This window comes from Pipra filicauda, unplaced genomic scaffold (genome assembly GCF_003945595.2).
Source record: "Pipra filicauda isolate LSUMZ 115617 unplaced genomic scaffold, ASM394559v2 scaffold959_size45291_pilon, whole genome shotgun sequence".
Lineage (NCBI taxonomy): Eukaryota > Metazoa > Chordata > Aves > Passeriformes > Pipridae > Pipra > Pipra filicauda.
In genome coordinates, this window is record NW_024105152.1 from 409 (window position 1) to 19027 (window position 18619).

General features: G+C 54.2%; 2 protein-coding genes across 3 annotated transcripts; both read right to left on the reverse strand.

Moving 5' to 3' along the window:
* Positions 1–309: 309 nt before the first annotated feature.
* Positions 310–6829, reverse strand: LOC120325355 (hydrocephalus-inducing protein-like). Its single transcript, XM_039391387.1, has 9 exons — positions 6424–6829; positions 5464–5659; positions 4867–4975; positions 3994–4274; positions 2999–3220; positions 1686–1846; positions 1390–1502; positions 457–802; positions 310–384 (listed from the first exon to the last, which is right to left on the reverse strand). Exons 1-9 carry the CDS (start codon positions 6681–6683, stop codon positions 381–383), a joined length of 1692 nt encoding a protein of 563 aa, XP_039247321.1. The 5' UTR covers positions 6684–6829; the 3' UTR covers positions 310–380.
* Positions 6830–9409: 2580 nt separating this feature from the next.
* On the reverse strand, positions 9410–11413 carry LOC113995492 (hydrocephalus-inducing protein-like). 2 transcript variants are annotated; one of them, XM_039391388.1, is made up of 5 exons: positions 11166–11413; positions 10899–11071; positions 10599–10737; positions 9805–9904; positions 9410–9537 (listed from the first exon to the last, which is right to left on the reverse strand). In XM_039391388.1, exons 1-5 carry the CDS (start codon positions 11262–11264, stop codon positions 9527–9529), a joined length of 522 nt encoding a protein of 173 aa, XP_039247322.1. In that variant the 5' UTR covers positions 11265–11413; the 3' UTR covers positions 9410–9526. The 2 variants fall into 2 exon arrangements, with proteins under 2 accessions (XP_039247322.1, XP_027591443.1); XM_027735642.2 differs by lacking the exon at positions 9410–9537 and having other exon boundaries at positions 9822–9904; positions 10539–10737; positions 11166–11412.
* Positions 11414–18619: the final 7206 nt, after the last annotated feature.

The following is an 18619-nucleotide window of genomic DNA, read 5'->3' on the forward strand; positions in this document are numbered from 1 at the left end:
TGTTCCTGCTGCCTCTCTGGGGCTGGCTGTCGCCAGGGCTGCACGCTCACCCACCCCAGTCAGAGGGACTGAAGGGAGGGTGTCAGAGGATGGAGCAGGCTCTGCTTGGTGCTGCCCATCAACAGGACAAGAGGCAATGGGCAGAACCTGATGCAAAACACCTTCCACCTGAACATGGGGAAGAACTTCTTTCCTGTGCAGGTGACAGGTTGTCCAGAGAGGGTGTGGAGTCTCCCTCACTGCAGGTATTCCAGAACCCTCTGGACACAATCCTGTGCCACATGCTCTGGGATGACCCTGCTTGAGCAGGGAGGGTGCACCCAATGGCCCGTCCTGTGATACCCACCAGGAGCATGGATTGGAAAGCACATGGACATTTCCTACCTGCACAGCATTTGGCCCGTCCTGTGATACCCACCAGGAGCATGGATTGGAAAGCACATGGACATTTCCTACCTGCACAGCATTTCGGCCTTAAATTCCCCCACATGCGTCGGGAAGAATTTCACACAGAAAATCTGATTCTGGCCAGCAGGGATGGTACCACAGTGGGGCTCGATGGAGAACAGTGGTGGGTCCTTGACGGGAATTGGAGAGAATTCCGGGGAGGAGCTAAGGCCCTTCGAAGAGCGGCACAGCTGCTTGGAAAGGCGCAGACTTGGCTGGGGCTGAGTTGGCTGGGGCTGAGTTGGCTGGGGCTGAGTTGGCTGGGGCTGAGTTGACTCGAGCAGCAATGCCTGCTGCACCAGCCTTGCATGATTCCTTCCCCAGAGATCCTCAGCAGTAGAGGACAAGAAATCACCTGCAGGAGGAAAGAAGACATCTTTCAAAGACAAAATCCTTTGTTCCCAACAACTCTGCCTCCTGCTGCAGGTGGATAGAAGAGAGCTGGGAGGCACTTGGAGCGCCTCTGGCCAAGTACTTTCAGCAGGAGACAGAGCAGCTGGGAGCAGGGTCTCCGCCTGCAGCACACACTCCCGTGCCGGGGCAGGAGGCTTGGTTTTAGACAGTGACTTTGCATTTGCCCTGGAGTGGGGAACTGCATCCAGACAGCGGCTGCAGGGCAGCTCACTTGTTCCACCCTTATTTTTCCCAGTCTCAGAGACTTCCCAAAGAGGTGCCCTGATGTCCCCCTTCCCAGTCCTGACCCAGCACATGGCTGTCCCTGGAGCCCAGCTCAGCTCCTGTGCAGAGCACAAGTGGCAGAGCAAGAACAGGAGGGGCTAAAAGGCAGAGAGGGGGGAAGGAGAAAACTCTCCAGCTGCAGCTGAGAAGTGGAGAGGGATGAAAAAGCAATTAATGTTTTGGGGTGAAGTGGCAGGGTCTTCTCCCCAGGCCCTCAGCTACCAACTGAAATGGCCCAGGCACCACCCAGAGCCAAACACTTACGTGTCTGAGTGGACGAGAACGGCCTCCCAGAACTCTTTGATGGTATTTCCTCCTCCAGATTCTCCTCCCAGCAGTATTTCAGGGCTACATTCCCTGTATTGGACATCCGGAAACTGAAAAACAAGGAGGAGGAATAAAAAGCAAGTACTAAAGTAACACTGTCTGGTGGGCTCCTGGTACCACCTTCCCCAGGCAACTCTGCCACGTTCAGAATTGCTGCCCTGGGTGGCCCAAACAAAGTATTTCAAAGTCTGGAAGTTTAGGAGGAAAGGGCCAACACGGTGCCCAGCACTCACGTGCTTATCTCTGTCTGGAAGAGCTCAGTCTGCTTCAGCTGAACCTCGACCGTGTCCAGTTTGAACTCGGCGTAGTCAACCTGAGCACTGAGGACAAGCTCGACCTCGTGGCTGCTCCTCTCCATGATGGTGTGAGGTGGTTCCGGGACTGCCTTGACCACCTGCAGGCAGAGGAGGGAAGAATCACTGAGCAGAGCCCAGAAAGCCAGGCTGAGCAGGGAAACCTTTTGGCCTCCAAACTTGGCCGCATAGAAAGGACATTCAGGTTTCTTTGCCTGGAAAGATGACAAAATTGGACTGGTGTACTACAGCATTGGTTTCTACCCACTGATCAAAGCAGTCACCACCACGGCTATTAATACACCCCTGGGGACTATGGCCAGCTGTCAGTCCCTGTGCTTCAACCCTGGAGAGCCTCTGACCTTTTCCCTGGTCCCCTATAAATCCAGCAGGTCTCGACATTAGGATTAAGTTCCCCTGCTGGAGCCCTGTGGATGGAGAAGCCCAAGACTGACTAGTCCTAGAAAGAACTTTTTCCTTCTTGTCTTAGGAGAAAGTGCTCTCCAGATGGCACATGTGGGGTGGGAGCTGGCTGTGGGCATTTTGGGATGTGAATGATCTCACTGGGAAAGTCTCCAACTGCTGATGCCCTGCTGGGGAAGTTGGGTTTACAGGACTCACAATGATTCAGAAACTCAGAAAGAACCTTCACCAAGATAAGTGTGCTTGGCAATAATGACAGAAAAAGCAAGACTTTCTGGAGATGATGCTTCTCCAGACTCCTGCGTACTATCACACAGGGCCTGGGCTGCTCCATAATGAGATATCCCCCACAATACAGAGGCCACAACCAAAATCTCTGGTGTCGGTGTAGGCAGAGCTCGGAGCTCACCGGTGTACACACAAGAGCACTTGTGCTGCTCTCCCCTTCAGAACAAGAGACAGAATGCAGTGGAATTAACTCCTTGTGGGTGACAAGGCACCAAATCAGATGAAGAGACTTTAACACTGTTAAATGGGATAAAATCAAACGTGACCTCCCACTCAACACGGGCTGCAACACTCGGCTCGTGGCACAGACCGGCAGTTTGCGTGTGGATAAAGGTCTCTTGCCCAAAGGCTTCCCCTGTGGTGTGAGCCCACCTGCTCACTGCGCATCCGCCTCTCCCCAAAAGGCACTGCTGGTGAACCTCCCGGCTGGAGCCAATGCCCAGGGGAGGCAGGAGCTGCTCTGCCAGCAGCGCTGGTGCTCTGCTGCTGTCGGCAGGTCCTTTTGCAGCAGCTCGGTGAGCTTTTGCTGCTGTGCTTCTTACCCTCCGCTTCAAAGGCCAGCGGGCTCCCGGGAGTCTCTCGGTGGTATCCTCCCACTTCTCAGTGCGCATTCTGTCGTCCCAGTCGTAAACCTCCTCTGGTGGCAGCTGGTATTTGATCTTGGTCACCTTACAGTTCACAGAGGGCCTTTTGATGGTGACCGGGACCTTGGATTTCAAGGTCACTCTGATATTCTTGGCACAGCCAGGCTGGAGGTGTCCCACCTAGGGAGAACCAGAAAGTCAAGACCAAACTGGAATCACTGGCAAGGGCAGCACTGACAGCAAAAGGGACTGATATGGCGAGCAGCTGTGCTGGGAATCAGCACCTCAGTGAGGATTTATGTGAGATTTGACAGAGCAAAATATGAACAGAAGGTGCCACCTCCCAGAACGCGGAGCCTTTTCTGCTGGGCTGGCAGCCCTGCCCCAGCAAAGACAGGGATTGTATCTCCTGCATGGCACTGGAACGGGCTCTCACTGGAATGTGGTGACTCCCTGCCAGCTCCCAGGAACACCAGGAAAGGGCCTGAGCAACTGAGAAAGGCAGGGCTGTCCCAGCTCACCTTGGGGCTGGAATGGGGTATCTGCCAGCAGCCACTCAAACCACATCACCTCCTCCTTGCTGCGGTTGGTGACTGTGAAGGTCTTGTCGCAGAGCTCCCCGACTGCACACTCCCCAAACTTTATGTGATTCGCTCTGACAGCTGTGAAGAAGGAGAGCAAGAGATCTCAGCATGCAGTGATGTCCATCCACCCCCCTCACTTTCAGAGACACGTGTATGTTCAGCTCTTCCTTGCTCCAAGCCTCCCTCCCTCCCTCTGGGAGGTCCCCAAGCCCGTGGCTGTGCCTGTGCCCAGCGACAAGCAGCACAGCACACACTGCTCTGTGTGCATGGCTGGCAAGCTCACAGGCCCCCAAGTCCAGTGGGTGACAGCCCAGCCCTGGCTAGAGAGAGGACACACATGATCAGACATTTTCCTCTTCCTCGCTCTACCTTGGCAGCCTCTCCTCTCTTACCCTCAATGATGTCGTCCTCCAGATTGCCCTCAGCATTGCTCTCCTGGCTGTCTTCTGCTAGTCCAGGGAGGTTATCAAGGGTGAAGTCATCATTGTGGTCTTCACCCACCAGCTCTATGTCGATCTCACTGTTGCCTGACACTGGCACACGGATCTTCCCTTTCAGACGTTGGGCCAGTGTGGGTTTGAAAAACACGTCAAACTCTGCTGATTGCCCGTGTTCCAGGAGCAGGTAAGGCTTCTCGGGACGCTTCTTGGCTGCACGGCAATGGGAATCAGAGTTAAGTGATAGAGCTGTCCAGAGGAAATACTTCCCTGGGGTATACGAGGAATAAGAGGTTGGAATCAGTTGCTTCTAAGCACAGGTTCTCCCACCAGTGGTTCCAGACCCTCTTCCTGTGTTCACAAGACTATGCCACCATCACACATATCACCACTTAAGCGGCTTAACCTCAGGTTAACGCCCAGTCCTCATTCCATCTGCTTCCAGCCAGCTCCTGCCATACAGAAGGCTGAGCCAAGGAACGGTTTTGGCTTCTGCTGGCTGGCTTGTGTGCTCAAGGGCTGCCTCCCTTCAGGCTGGTACCTTCCCACACGCAGCACAGACCTCAGCCAGTCCACTGAGGTGGTGATAGTCCCCCACAGCTCAACCCACCGTGTCTCGAAGAACAAAAACTTCCTACAACTTGCTAGGAGGAAACCCTGCAAGGAGTCCACAAGAAAAGCTCGGGGGACAGAGAGACCAAGGAAAGAAACTATGTCTAACATGTGGCTGCTGCTTAGACAAGCCAAGAACAGGGCACACCTTTTCCCTCTGTGAATGATCACGCTGCACAGTTAATGAATTTACCTTTTCCAGTGGAGTCCTTTTCCATGTCTGCAATGTGGAAGGCACGGAGTGCAGACTGCGTGCTTTTCAGGAAGAAAACTCCCTTGTCGTCCATGATATGAACTGTAAACTGAGAAAAGGGAACACGGAGCACAATGACATTGGTGTGAGTAGAGGCTGGCACAGGGGTTGAGCCCGTACGGCCGCTGGTCCAGCACGGGGAACCCAGACCACCTCCCCACCTCAAACACAGCGCCCAGCACAAAGGTTACGTGAAGTCACACAGGGAAAAAAGGTTGTTCAGAAGCATATGGATAGAACTGACATAGAGCCAAACAGGACAGTCAGTCACGAGCAGAATGTAACAGAACCACAACTAAGTTTAATTAAAATGGAGTCAACCACTATCAAATGCAATCTCATGGAACTGGGACGTCACACACGCCCACATGAGAACAAAATGTGAGCTGGGAGATGGGGGGAAAACACCCCACCACCTTCCTTGTCTTGTGTTCAACTGATGAGGAAAGACTGGACAGAAAATCAGTCTTTGGGACCTTTCCTCCACGGGACAAGCTCTTGTTCCCAGCCCAGAGCATTCCCCGAGCAGGTCCTTACCTTTGTGGGTATGATGCCATTGTTACGAAGGACCAGGGGGAGTGTCTGTGAATCCCCCAGCAGGAGCCTCCTGAAGCGCAGCACAGGGGTTCCTCTCTTACTCTGAAGGCCCGGGCACTCGACTGTCACCTGAGGCACGTGCCCCTCTCCACTGGCAGTGAAGGTCAGCTGTTGGGGTTTCATCTTCATGGAGCTGCTGGAGAGACACAGAAACCATTTCAGCCAGAGCCTTCCAGAATAACAGTTCTAAATAATTTCCCTCATTTGAATCATGCCGTACAGCAGATAAATAACGAGGCACCAGATGAGACGTGGCAAATCCTCTGGCTGCAGTGATAGGAGACATGCAACAAGCAAAAGCACACCATGAGAACAGTACGAAAGCAAGAAGGGAAAACCAAACCAACAGCACCGTCAGTAAAGATTATTTCCAAGGATCCTAAAGAAGGACTTGCTTGTTAGGGCAGAAAGCTGACTTCCCTGTTCCAATTCAGCCACTAAAGGCTTGGGGAAGGGCAGGTCAGAGCCCCAGTACACAGGTGCCAGGGAGAGGAACTGGGCTTCTCTTTGGTAAGAGCTCCAGTCACTCCCCTGATATAAAAATAGCTTAATGTATGCCTGGAAACCACACAGGATCACTTCCTTTTACAGAAATATGGAGGAAATCTTGACTTGCTGGCACAGAAACTGCTTCATCTGAGCCTTTGTCCTTGGAAAGCCCCAGCTCAGCTGTTGCACTTGTCAGTAACTTCCAGCTGGCTACCTAAGGCTCTCTCTTCAGAGTCCCTCACACAGCCTGAAGTATCCTCCTCATTTTCCTGCTCTGCTCTGCCTAATGCTTAATGCCCCCTACATCATCTCATGCCAGGTACTCTGCCTAAGGGCACTGAAAGCATTAGAGGCACCAAGAGGAGAGGCAGCTACCAGAACGGTCCCCCCAATACTTCACGGGGTCACTACCTTTTTGGGCTAACAAGGGAAGCTGTGAAAGTGCACTGGTAGTCCTCCTTTTGTTCTGGAGTGAAGGTCACTGTAGCAAAGGCGTGGGATAAGCCAGGAATGCTCATCTCGACAGGATCCAGCTTGAAGATGTGGCTGATGAGGTTGTGAGGCTTGGGGGGAACCCACAGTGCAGTGTTAGTGTCACATCTTTCAATGTGACCCAGTACATTCCTAGATGCATCCCTGGGAACAGCCCCAGACAGCCTGTCTTGCTTCATGCTTCCCTGGGCAGGCTCCCTCCATGCCAGGGGATGCTGACCTTGCGCCAATGCCCAGGCGAGCAAAAGCTTGCTTTGAGGGCTGGGCAGCCACCCCAGCACATGTGGGAGGTTGGGATGGCACAGAAACCCCTCAAATAACCCAGGACTGGCCTTTCAAGAGAAGGAAAAGCCAGGAAATGCTCTGCTTTGAGCTCTGGCCCATCGGTCTGTAACAGCCCCTCTCTGAGTGTGCTTTCGAGAGATGTTCAGAAGGATTCCCACCAAAGACCCAGAAGCGTGAGCCAAAATTTGCTTGAGAGATGTGGAATTCAATGCAAGTGCCCCCCTGGCATTGCTGCTCTGCCCTGCAGTTTGACCTGCACTGAGCTGGACTGGTCCAGCTGGGCCAGAGACCGCAATGACTCTGGAGAACAAGGCAGGCTCTCACATGGCCTTTAGAGAGCAGCGCTCACCTTGGCCTCTTGTTCTTACCTCTCCAGGCATGGCTTTGATGGAGAGGACCACGTCACATGGGACACTGCTGCCATTAGAGATCTTGAAGCGAGCCGTGGCCCGTTGCCCAACCTGAACTTTGGTGAAGATGAATTTGTTATCATCTCTGATGAACACACCGTTGCCTTGCACCGACTGTAACGTCTGGCGGAGATTGACGTTGCTGTGGATCGGGTACTGCTCAAAGATGGACGTGACGTCTTCAACAAGCGCTGCAGACAGACCAGAGGAAGGGCTGAGGCTGGAGAATCTCTTTTCTGAATTTACCTGGACCCAGCTGGCCTCTCAGAAGGCTTGATAAGCCCTTTCTGTCCAGGTGACTGCAAAACCCAGCCTTGGATGAGAGAGCTCAGTCAGTGAGGATGGAGCTCAGTAAACCTCAGTCTTAAAGGGCATTGCTTTCCTTTTATGCTTCCACACATCCCTCCCAGCCTCTCCCCACTGGTGGACTCAAAAAGGACTGCAGCCTCTGAGGATTTTAAGGTGGGAGTTCAGGACCAGGTGCCTCTCTATCCAAGTAGCAAGTTTAGGTGCTGATCAGCAGCAGGACTGCCCATGGCAACCTGTGGACAGCACGTACCTGGGAGGCAGGACTCGGCAGTCAGGGTAAAGGGAATGCCGAGGGGATTGTCCTTGGGGTCTCTGTTGCTGATGTCAATGTACAGCTGCTCCTCGCATTTCCCCTCTGCTCCTGGGCTGCAATCCACTGTGATCTTCTGCTGGCCCCCAGGACCGACGGAGCCGGAGCAAGGGGACACCGTGAACACGCCTGCAGTGAGCTGAGCCTGCAGAAAGAGCGCCAGGACAGGCTGATGCCCAACAGCCGTACCCTGAACACCCCCAGCAAGGAGGATGCCATGCCTCGGCCTCCAGATGGGCCCGAGCACCCAGTGGCAGGGCAGGGAAGGATGACTCCACGGCCCAAAGGCAGCCCCAGGATGAGATGAACAAGCCAGGAGGAGCTGCACGTCTGTCCCGAGTGGCAGAGAGAAAGGAGTTGGGGTGAAGAGAATGAAGGTGGTAGCTGGGATCCTTCAACCTCCAGGGGTACAGGAGAGCAGAAAGGACTGAATGATGGGAGAGAGGGAGGGGATTGGGAAGAAGAAAAAGCAGAGCTGTCAGTGCTCTATGGATTGGGAGTTCAGATGGGGACAGTTTGCTCCTGTGGTGTTCCCAGATCTGTGCTGGCTAGCAGCCACCAAACACAGGACCTGCTCCCCTCTCTTGACCCCACAACTGCAGGTCAGAGCCAGAGCATGGGACTGTCAGTGGAACTGAGCAGATAATGGACTCTCCATCCCGCAGACCTTGTCCTACCCCCAGCCTGGGCACAGCTGCATCCTCCCCCATCCCCTGCAGCAGCACACGCTGGGCAGGAGCAGGAGCCACCCACCTGTGTGGAGCGTTTTCTTTCCCTGACCGAGGGGGCAGATTCCTCTTGCTCTGAACTGAGAGGAGAAAGCAGAGACATCTGTCATGCTGAGCTCCCCTGCCTTTGTCTGAGGCCAAAGCTGGCCTTCCTCCCCATGCAGGAAAGCCTTCCTGCTCCCGATGGCCCCCGGGGAGCTGCCTGCAGCACCCATTGCTGCAGCTCATGGACAGAGCAGCTCTGTCACCAGCTTTGTCCCACACATGGGGATACTGAGGTGTTGTTTTCCTCCCTCTTCCCAAGCCAGCAATCCAAATGGACAATAACCCAGGTCTGGCTGCCTGGAATTTGAAGTTGAGGGCGCCTTTGTTCTCTACAATTAAGACCTGTCTCTTCTTGGTGCCCTTAACCATGGCACCAAAGTCGATGGGCGAGGCAGGCTCGATGCTGTCCTTGCTGTACACAGCTCTCGCCGACACCCTCACTGGGATGGTGGCAACGGTCTCGCCTCCTTGACCCGATTTGAGATCAATGACCTGCAACCAGAGGAGGGGCTGGTAAACACAGCAGAGAGGCCAGCCTCTACCCCTGTCCCCTGACCCCAGCCCAGGTCTCCAGCAGCTCACCCTCCCTATTTAAAGGCCTCTTCCAGAGCCAGATTTCCAGCTCTCTTACGAAGCCTCCCAAATGGTTTTGGAAGTCTCTGTTTGTGTGTGTAGGAGAGAGGATGCCCCAGCTAAAGCCTGCTTTGCACAAGACACCTCTCCTGCTTATGCTCCCAAGACACACTGTGCTAACACAGCCGGGCCCAGGCAGCTCACCTGGCAGAGCAGGATGGGTTTGCTCTCGAGAAACACTTCAGTCATGGGGTGGAAGAGGACCTCAACTTTCAGAGGTGGCCGGGAGGCTTTCAGCACAGCCCGCTGCGGCCGGACAGTGAAGGGAGATTCCAAGTCGCCCCTCTTGGCACTTCCAGTGGTCAGCTTGAAACTGTGGAGAAAGGGAAAGAATGAAGACCTCTGCAGTTGAAAGCACAGGTGCCACCAGCACAGCCAGCACTTTGCACAGGACCAGAAAAAAAAGAAAAGGGAGCAGCATGGGAACAGTGCTTTACTTCACGCAGCTTGCAAGGTCTGTGCTTTATGGATCTGTGCCACCCTTGCCTGCTATGCCATCCCCTCCCAAGGGCTTTGGTTGCCCACCTGCCAAGGTAGTAAAATGCATCTGGACTGTGTTGTCTGGGAGGCATCCACTGACCTTCAGGCATGTTGATGCTCAGATTAACATCGTAGACCTCCACAGAGACTTTGATGGTTTCAGCCTGAACAATGCCCAGGATGTTTTCTGTATCTGAAACCTGAGGCAGCAAGAAACAAACACTGCTTAGATCATTCTTTTGGAAGACAGCCTCTAAGTCCTTGTCTCTGCCAGCTGCTTCCCCCATGGCCTCCCTGGCTTGACAAGTGTTTGTGGACTCCCAAGTTTTCTTAACCTGTTCATCTCACAGGCTGCCCTGGCAGGATTCCGCTGCAGTAGGAAACCTTATCAGCCCAATTCCACACTCCCACAGCAGGGAATGGTGCTGCTAAAGCACCCTTGAGAGGGCCAGGGCTGTAAACACAACCACAAGAAATGCGAGGTTTCCCAGAGCAGGTGGCATTGACAATTAGCGCCCTCCTCGTCAATCACCTCGCATGTTTGCTGAAATGCAGCCTCTAAACCACAGGGAACAAAATCCCAGAAAGGGTGCAGAGGGAATGCTGGTCTGTACAACCAAACAACTGCCTTTTCAAGCCTGCACAGCAGCAAGGTGGCTGTGCTACAGGCTCTGGATGCAGAGCCTGGGCACCCGGCCAACCCAGCACAGAGGCAGAAGTTGGGGCCACAGCACCCCCGTGTCTGTCAGGTGCAGCTCTCCCTGACTCTGTCCCTAAGAGCACACGGCTGCTTGCTCTGCCCTGCTCTGCCAGGAAGGCCCAAGCCCCTCTCACCTCTAGTCAGATCATCTTATTTGTGATGCCAATCTTCTCGGCCTTGAAATCCAGCTTCACCTCAAAGTCTGTGCGGGGCCCAACAATGCCCCTGCCTTGCGATGCAGAGAAGTCATCTCCAAGGTCGTCCAGCCCACTGAGATGCCATGCCATGGGCAGTGGGCTGTCGTTTCTCAGGACCAGGGTCTGGGTGTCAGTCCTGCAGAGACAGGAAGACACTCAGCGTCAGTGCTGGGTGGTCACACCAGCCTGGCCACTGAATGCGGCTCAAAGCAGCTCCATCTGAGCCTCTGGAACCAGAGTCAAACCTCTTCTCTTTGTCACGAGCCTTGGAGTGCCCTCAGCCGTGGGATGACTGACCTGTGCAGAAGCAGCTTGTTGAAATGCAGCTCCTGGGGACTGACCCTCAGCTTCACGTGACCCCCTTGGCAGCACAGTCGGAAGACCACTGGCTCCGGGTTGTCCTTGATCCAGCAGACGAGACTGTCTCCCAGGAGGCCAGCAGAAGTCGGGTACGCCCAAACACTCAGCTTCTGAACCCGTCCCCACAAACAGAAATACAAAGAGCCCTCTGTGAGCAGGAGGAACCGCACTTCTGCGGTCCTGCCCTACCTGCTCACCTCCTACCTTCTTCTCTTTGGGCTGCAGCCTCATGCTGGGAGGGTCCAAAAGGAACGTCTCTCCTTTGCTGTCCTTCTCAAAGGAGAAATGCACCTCTGCCTCCATGGGGGAGTCGTTGAGGATGGGTAACTTTTCGCTGTTGCCGGGGCAGTTCTGTGCCTTGTACCTGTCCAGAGAAGGGGAAAAGGCTGCAGAGGAGACTGTTGCCCTCACCACACACCGAGGAAAGCACCGTGTGCCGGTAGCGGGAGGTGGCACTGGAAGGCCATGGTCTAACAAGCAGGGGAAGAAAAAGGATCCCTGTCAGGGGCACGAGGCACGGTCTGTGTGCTCATCCTTGCCTGGCTTTGATGCCTGCCCCTATACCTGGTGCCTGCACCCCAGAAGCGTGACGATGCACAGGCCATTTCAAGAGTGTTTCACACAATTTAAATTCAAAAGTGCCTGGAAAAACAACAATACACCAGGCACAAGGGTTCTTTCCCCTTCTTTCTTGGGGTGCCTTCCCTGCAGAGGATAGAGAAAGGCTTTGGAAAAGATGTTTGCAAAAGAGTTTTGCTTATCTCTTTTAGAAAAGTCGTCAGACTACCATGGGTTAGCTCTTTCCACCCCAAATGAACCCCCTGATGGTGCCATCCATCTCCAAATTCTCTGATTCTTGCCTTCGAGGTGCCACATTCCCAGACATTCCCCCTTTCCAGGTTCTCCCTCTCTCCAGCCTCTCGTCAACCTGTGCTGCGAGTTCCTCCGTTCCAGGCTGTGCTTTGAGAACTGCATTGGCATCTGGAGACTCCTCAGCCCCCTCATGATCAGTTTGGGGGTTCCACCCTCCACTTTCCCCACTCTTCTGACCTCTCCCACCCATTTCTCATCACCCCCAAACCTCAGTGCTCTTCACCCTCCACTTTTGGGGGGTCCCACTCAGTTTGGGGTCCCACCACCCCTTTATCCAATCCGACCCCCCTTTTCCCACCAACTGCCCCCTTCCCACCCCCCGCTCACCCGAGAGCTCCTCGCCCACAGCCGGGGGGGCTCCCAGCACCACCAGTGCCCAGAGACGTCCCCCCAGAAAAGGGGTTGGGGGGGGTCCTGGGTGGGCTCTGAGTGTGTTTGAAGGTCCTTGGGGAGCTGTGGGGAGGTTTTGGGGAAGTTCCCAGCACCTTTTGGGATGAGCTGGGTGCTTTATTGAGGGGCAGGTGCCCTCTCAAAGCCCCTCCAGAGCGGGTTGACACAGGGGGGACACAGGGGGGTCCCCATTCCCGATCCATCCCGGCGTCGGTTCTGCCCCCCCCCAAACTCGGCTCCACCTCACAGAGACCCTCCAAGCCCCTCCCCCACTGCCCCCAATAACCAGGACTGGGGAGAACTGGGAAGCTTTACTGGGATCACTGGAAGCAGCCAGGTGGAGGTAGAGTGACAGCAGGGACAGGGGGGACACACGACCCCCCAAAATCCTCACGGGGATGGGGGGGTCCAGGCTGGGCCCGAGGCTCTGGGGAGGGGCTGCGGCCGCCGGCGGCTCAGGAGCTCTGTGGGGAGAGAAAAGGGGGGGACACCGGGGTGGGGGGACAGGGGGGACACCGGGATACACCGAGAACCCAACTGGATCCAGCGGGATCATATGTACTGGGATCATACTGGGATCAGACTAGGATCATACTGGCAGCAAGTGGTTCTACGCTTGGGGCAACTGGGAGCTACTAAGATCCCACTGGGAGCAATTGGGAGCAACTGGGACCATGCTGGGCACAACTGGGATCCTATTGGGAGCAACTGGGCCCACAGTGAAGGCGGCTGGGGTCATACTGGGACTGACTGGGAGCGTCCTGAGGGCAGCTGGGACCATGATGGCGCAACTGGGGTATACTGGGAACAAGCAGGATCATGCTGCTCATGGAGGTGACTGAATAATTGGTGTTTGAAAACATATATATGTAGGGTTTATTTTAGAACAATGTTGTTTCAAAGGTAAACAGGTATGTTGCCATTTTGGGTGTTATCATCTCTATCTCTCATCTACAGCAACATGGCATAAAGAGAACCTTTAGGGAAAATGCATAAGGGAAAGGCAGGATAAGGGTAAGGGAGAGCAAGAGAAAGCAGAGACGAGAGTGGAAAGCTGTCTATAGTCACTGCCCACGGGGTCCAGAGATGGAACTTGGCAGTTGCAGCTCCAATGTCTGTCAGTTGAAGTGGTGGCCTTGATCCATTGGGGGTGGGGGAGGGAAGGCCCCACACTCCAAGAAGTTAGGAGTTATTATATCCATGGATGGTGTCCCGGGCCGTGCCACGAACCCCCAACATCTCCTGGGCCTGTGCAGAGTTCCCGTGAGGGGCCTGGGAAAAGGGTTTTTCCTGCCTTTCAAGATTGGTCGAGGGGGGAATGGGCTTTGATGGGCCATCAGAGGTCTAATGCAAAAGTCCTGCAGCTGCTCTTTGAGTGACACTTCTTCCTCACATCCAGTTTGAACCTGCCAAGCTGCATTTTACGAGTTTCTTTTCATTCCAGCACCAAGAAAAACTCCATCCTGTCACACCTCCTCTAGACCCTCTCCAGTTCTTCCTCATTCCTCTAGAATAGGGAACCTCACAGACAGACAGACCAGTCCAGATGTGCTGAGTCCAAGGGGTGACAACTCCCTTGTCTGGGTGCCCACACTCCCCCCAAGGCAGCCCCATGTGCAGTTGGCCTTAAATCAAGGGGCCGTTCTGATTCTTTGTAATGTCACGGAATCAAGTGGCACCGTGACACTGCAGGGCCTCATGGACCAAAGGAATGCAGGGACACTGTGGAATCTCATGGAACCAAGGGGCCATAATGACACTGAAGAGTCTCATGGCACCCCCTGTGCCTCCCCAGAACTCCATGGAATCAAGCAGAGCCGCTGCCTCCCCCCCGCCGCCGCAGGGACCGGTGTCGCCGGCTCTGCCCCGCTTGGACACCTCTGGAGTCAGCGTCTTCTTGGGCAGCACCACTGATCTCAGACCAGAGATTTGCCCAGATTTGGCTTTGCCCCCTCTTTCCTTGGTTTGTATTTTGTTCTTTGTTCATTCGGGGGGAAAAGGGGGAAGGCAGGCACGTGTTGATCCCAGTTTTGATCTGTTTACAAAAGGGAGTTGGGGCAGGGGGGCAGAGAGGAGGCAATTTCTCTCTCTGCTGTTCTTTGAACTGTTCTGTTGGTATTGCTGGTTTTGCTGCTCTATTTCTCATCAGTGAACTGCCACGGCCCGCGGGGGAAAGGAAAATGGGACCGGGCACTGCAAATCAGGGTCTTGACACAGCTGAGGTCTCGTGAAGCAATGCCAACTTTATTAGGACAAGCAGGGACTTACAGAGGGTTGGAAGAGGGGCTGGACTCAGGATAGGGGAGGAGTAAAGGATTGACAACTCAGGGGCTCTTGGGATAGGGCAACAGGGTAGAGATGGGCGGAGTCTGGGTGTCACTAGGAGAATGGGCCAATAGGAGCTACCTCTGCACTGCACCAAACAGCAGCCAATAGCAGGCAGAGGAGCGGGAAAACAGGGCAGAACAACAGGTTTGGGCGGGAAAACTGTGAGGGAAGAAGGAGACAATATGGAGGATACGATTTTTAAAACAACAAGCTGGGGTACATACAACACTAGAACAGTACAACAATAAACTGGGGAAAACTGGGGAAAAACTGTCAGTCCAATGGTAGTCACATCCGGTAAATAAACGTCTTTTCCAGTGTATTAGTGTCCATTCCGGTGTAGATTAGTCATCTCAGGGGTTATAGATCTGTCTCCAAGCCTGGTATTTCTGCCAGTCGTTTTCTTCTTCCCCAACAGTAAACTGTTATTTTTTTCACTTATACCTCTTTGTATTTTGTCTCCTTGTACTGGTGGGGAATAAAAGGGGAGTGAGTTAATTTGATTGGAGTTCCCACCTCAATAAATGTCTTTAAACCAGGACACATTGCTCAAGGGCTCTCTGAAATTTGGCATCATTCACAAAGGACTTGAAAACCCATTTTGTCCCATTGTACAGAGAGATAATAAAGATGTTCTCTAGTGGTGTTCAAGAGATGGTCACTGAGGGATTTCACCAGGAAGTTGCTGCCAAGAGGACTTTGTACCATGGATTTTATTGGACACTCTTCATTCAACCAACTTCCCACCCACCACATCTTCCACTTCTTCAGTCCAGCTCTCACCAGTCTGGCCATAAGGAGACCACAGGAAACCATGTCAAGGGCCTTGATAAAGTCTGGGCACAAAACATCCCCTTCTATTCCCTCCCACAGGGGTTCTGCAATCCCTGCCTTGTCCTTCCCATGCCTGGCAATGGCTGCAGGAGGACTTGCCCTCTCCCCTTCCCTGCTGAGCCTGAGCAGTGTGGAACTCTGCCAACCCTCCTTGCTGCCCTGTTTGCAGACTGCTTCCATGTCTGCCTTTGCCAAGGCCCCAGGAAGCTCTGGGATGGCTCTGGCCTTTCCAAGGGTTTGGGAGAGGTCTCCCAGTGACACTGCCCAGCCTGCTCAATAGCCCTGACACCAAAACCTTTTCCATAGCCCACACTTGCAGAGGAGTGCCCAGGACACAACACAGGTTGTCCTGGTGGTTCTGGAAAATGAGAATTGATTTCTTCCTCGAGGCCAACCCCTCCAACTGGATTTGAGTGCAGCTGAAAGGTTCCCTCAGCATTTTGCCCGGTGCCTCCCTGCCCTGAAGGTTTGTGGCCATCAGGCTGGAGCTGAGGGGGTTGGGCAGGGGCCTGAGGAGGGGGTAGAACAAGGGCTGTGTCCAACTGTGCCAGGAGGGCTGTGCTGGGCAAGGATGAGGAGGCTGCAGAAAACAGTGGCACTGGGGAGGGGAGAGGAGCAGCTGGAGAGACCTTGTGCCTGCCCACGCTGGGCAGGAGCTGCCCCAGGATGGCAGCTCTGAAGCACTCCCAGGATGTCCCTGGGAACAGGAGGGGAAGACTGGATCTGAAAATGGAACCTGGAAAGCAGAGAGCAGCAGTGTCATGGTGACACTGCAGGAGAGTTGCAGCCCTGGAGCAAGGTCCCAGAAGAAGTGACCCAGTCCATGCAGTGGCCTCAGAAGATCCCACAGCATCCTGGAGATGCTGGAAGGGAGCCCAGCTCTGCTTCACAAGTTCCCAGGGCCTGTCCCTGCCTGTGCTCCAAGGGCTTCCACCCCCCAGGACTGTGCTCAGAGAGCACTCAGGCCTTACAGCCAGAAAGGGGCTCAGGAGGACAGTGTGGGAGTGGCAAGAGAGCAGCTCTGCAAAGACCAAGCCCTGCTGCTCCCTGGCAGTGCTGCTGGGCTGGGATTATTGTCCCCTTCCCGTTTGCAAATACACCCTGTCCTGCAGTGTGCTGTTCTTTGGGAACATCTGAGAAGAAGGTTCTTGGATAAAGAAGGCACTGCAGGGTCCTTTATTTTGTTTAAATACTCTCTGAGCACAATTCACCATTTATTCATCTCTGGGTCCAATTCAATGGGTAGACAATAAATTAGAAGGCAGATGCATAATAATATTTCATTGCACAGAAAATTATTGCAAGAAGAACCCGATGATCGCCACGAAAAACCTGAGCAGGAAGGCTGGGCCATGAAGGAGTCCCATTCTGAATGCTATGCACGAGAAAACAGGCACTTTATTGCTCCTGAAAAGCATCCAGTCATCATTTTCCTCAGGGTGTTCTTGAGCTCTTTGTTCCTCAGACTGTAGATGAAGGGGTTCAGTGCTGGAGGCACCACCGAGTACAGAACTGATAGTGCCAGATCCAGGGGTGGGGAGGAGATGGAGGGGGGCTTCAGGTAGGCAAATGGGCCAGTGCTGACAAAGAGGGAGACCACGGCCAGGTGAGGGAGGCAGGTGGAAAAGGCTTTGTGATGTCCCTGCTGAGAGGGGATCCTCAGCACAGTCCTGAAGATCTGCACATAAGAGAAAATAATGAAAACAAACCCACCAAAACAAAAACAAGCACTAACCCCAATAAGGCCCAGTTCCCTGATGTAGGAGTGTGAGCAGGAGAGTTTGAGGAACTGTGAGATTTCACAGAAGAACTGGCCCAGGGCATTGCCCTGGCACAGGGGCAGGGAAAATGTATTGGCTGTGTGCAGCAGAGAATAGAGAAAGCCAGTGGCCCAGGCAGCTGCTGCCATGTGGGCACAAGCTCTGCTGCCCAGGAGGGTCCCGTAGTGCAGGGGTTTGCAGATGGGAACAGAGCGGTCGTAGCACAGGATGGTGAGGAGGGAAAACTCTGCTGAGATGAAAAAGAAAAACCTGTGCAGCACATCCCATGTAGGAGATGGTTGTGGTTCCCAGAGGGAATTGTGCATGGCTTTGGGGACAGTGGTGCAGGTGCAGCCCAGGTCTGTGAGGGAGAGGTGGAGCAGGAAGAAGCCCATGGGGGTGTGCAGGTGGTGGTCGCAGGCTACGGCGCTGAGGATGAGGCCGTTGGCCAGGAGGGCAGCCAGGGAGATGGCCAGGAAGAGCCAGAAGTGCAGGAGCTGCAGCTCCCGCCTGTCTGCCAATGCCAGGAGGGGGAACTGGGTGAGGGAGCTGCTCTTGGGCATTTGCTGCTTCCCAGCACAGGGACACTGCTCAGAAACATGAAATGACAGGGAGAAATTAAGACAGCCCCCTCTCAGCAAAGCCAGTGCAGTTTTCAGGGAAATCCCCTCCAAGTCAAGGCATTTCTTTTCTCTGGTTTGTGCTCTCTGAGGGTACTGTGAGGAGCAGGAGCTCTGCCCATGTGCTGCCAAGGTCTCAGCTTTGCTCTGCTGCAGTGCAGACACGGAGCTGGTTTGGGACAGCTCTCATGATCACAGGGGATGTCACATGGAACCCAGCTTTGATGGAAAAATTCAATTCCTGTACTGTTGTCTTGGAGCAATTTGGGCTGCAAAAGAGAGGCACAGTGTATCCTTAAAATAATTTTGACTGAGTTTTTTGGTTACAATCCTAACACCTGGGGATATTTTTAGGGACAAATTTTTCCAATTACAAATCTGAAGAGTGTTGAGACAGGACAGGCAGAAGGGCTGAGCTCTCCGTTGCTTAATGCAGAGCCAGGAGAGCTGCAGTGCCTCTCAGCCTGTTTCCCATCTGCCCTGCACTTTCCCTCGGGCTGCCTTGAAGAGGACTTAACACACAGATTCTCCCCAGGCCAGCTGAGAGCTGCCCCTGGCAGGCAGCAGAGTCCCTGCCCAGCACAGCACCCTGGGCTGCAGGACCCTGCTCTGCCCCACAGCCCTGGGCACCCCTGGCTGCACCCCCAGCTTCACAGCTCTTCCAAAGTGCCCCAAAACAGCCCCTGCTCACCCATCCCATCAGCTGGGGCTGGGCCAGCTTTAGGAGATGCCTCCAGGAGCTGCCCCTGCACTGCCCTGCAGCCACAGACTCACCGTGTGCAGCCCTGCCAAGATTCCTCCTGCAGGGAACTCTCAGCCCTCCTGCCAGTGCTGAGCCCCTTGAAGCTCTGTC

What these genes read in the sequence shown, in the direction of transcription:
- LOC120325355 (XM_039391387.1), bottom strand. Translation starts at nt 6,683, where the DNA reads ATGAAGCAAGACAGGCTGTCTGGGGCTGTTCCCAGGGATGCATCTAGG. An exon ending in TCCCTTGTTAGCCCAAAAAG is followed by an intron (nt 5,660 to 6,423) that starts GTAGTGACCCCG and finishes GTGTCTCTCCAG; the next exon opens with CAGCTCCATGAAGATGAAAC. An exon ending in GTTCTCGTCCACTCAGACAC is followed by an intron (nt 803 to 1,389) that starts GTAAGTGTTTGG and finishes TTCCTCCTGCAG; the next exon opens with GTGATTTCTTGTCCTCTACT.
- LOC113995492 (XM_039391388.1), bottom strand. Translation starts at nt 11,264, where the DNA reads ATGGAGGCAGAGGTGCATTTCTCCTTTGAGAAGGACAGCAAAGGAGAG. An exon ending in TGCAGCCCAAAGAGAAGAAG is followed by an intron (nt 11,072 to 11,165) that starts GTAGGAGGTGAG and finishes GGACGGGTTCAG; the next exon opens with AAGCTGAGTGTTTGGGCGTA. An exon ending in AACAAGCTGCTTCTGCACAG is followed by an intron (nt 10,738 to 10,898) that starts GTCAGTCATCCC and finishes CTGTCTCTGCAG; the next exon opens with GACTGACACCCAGACCCTGG.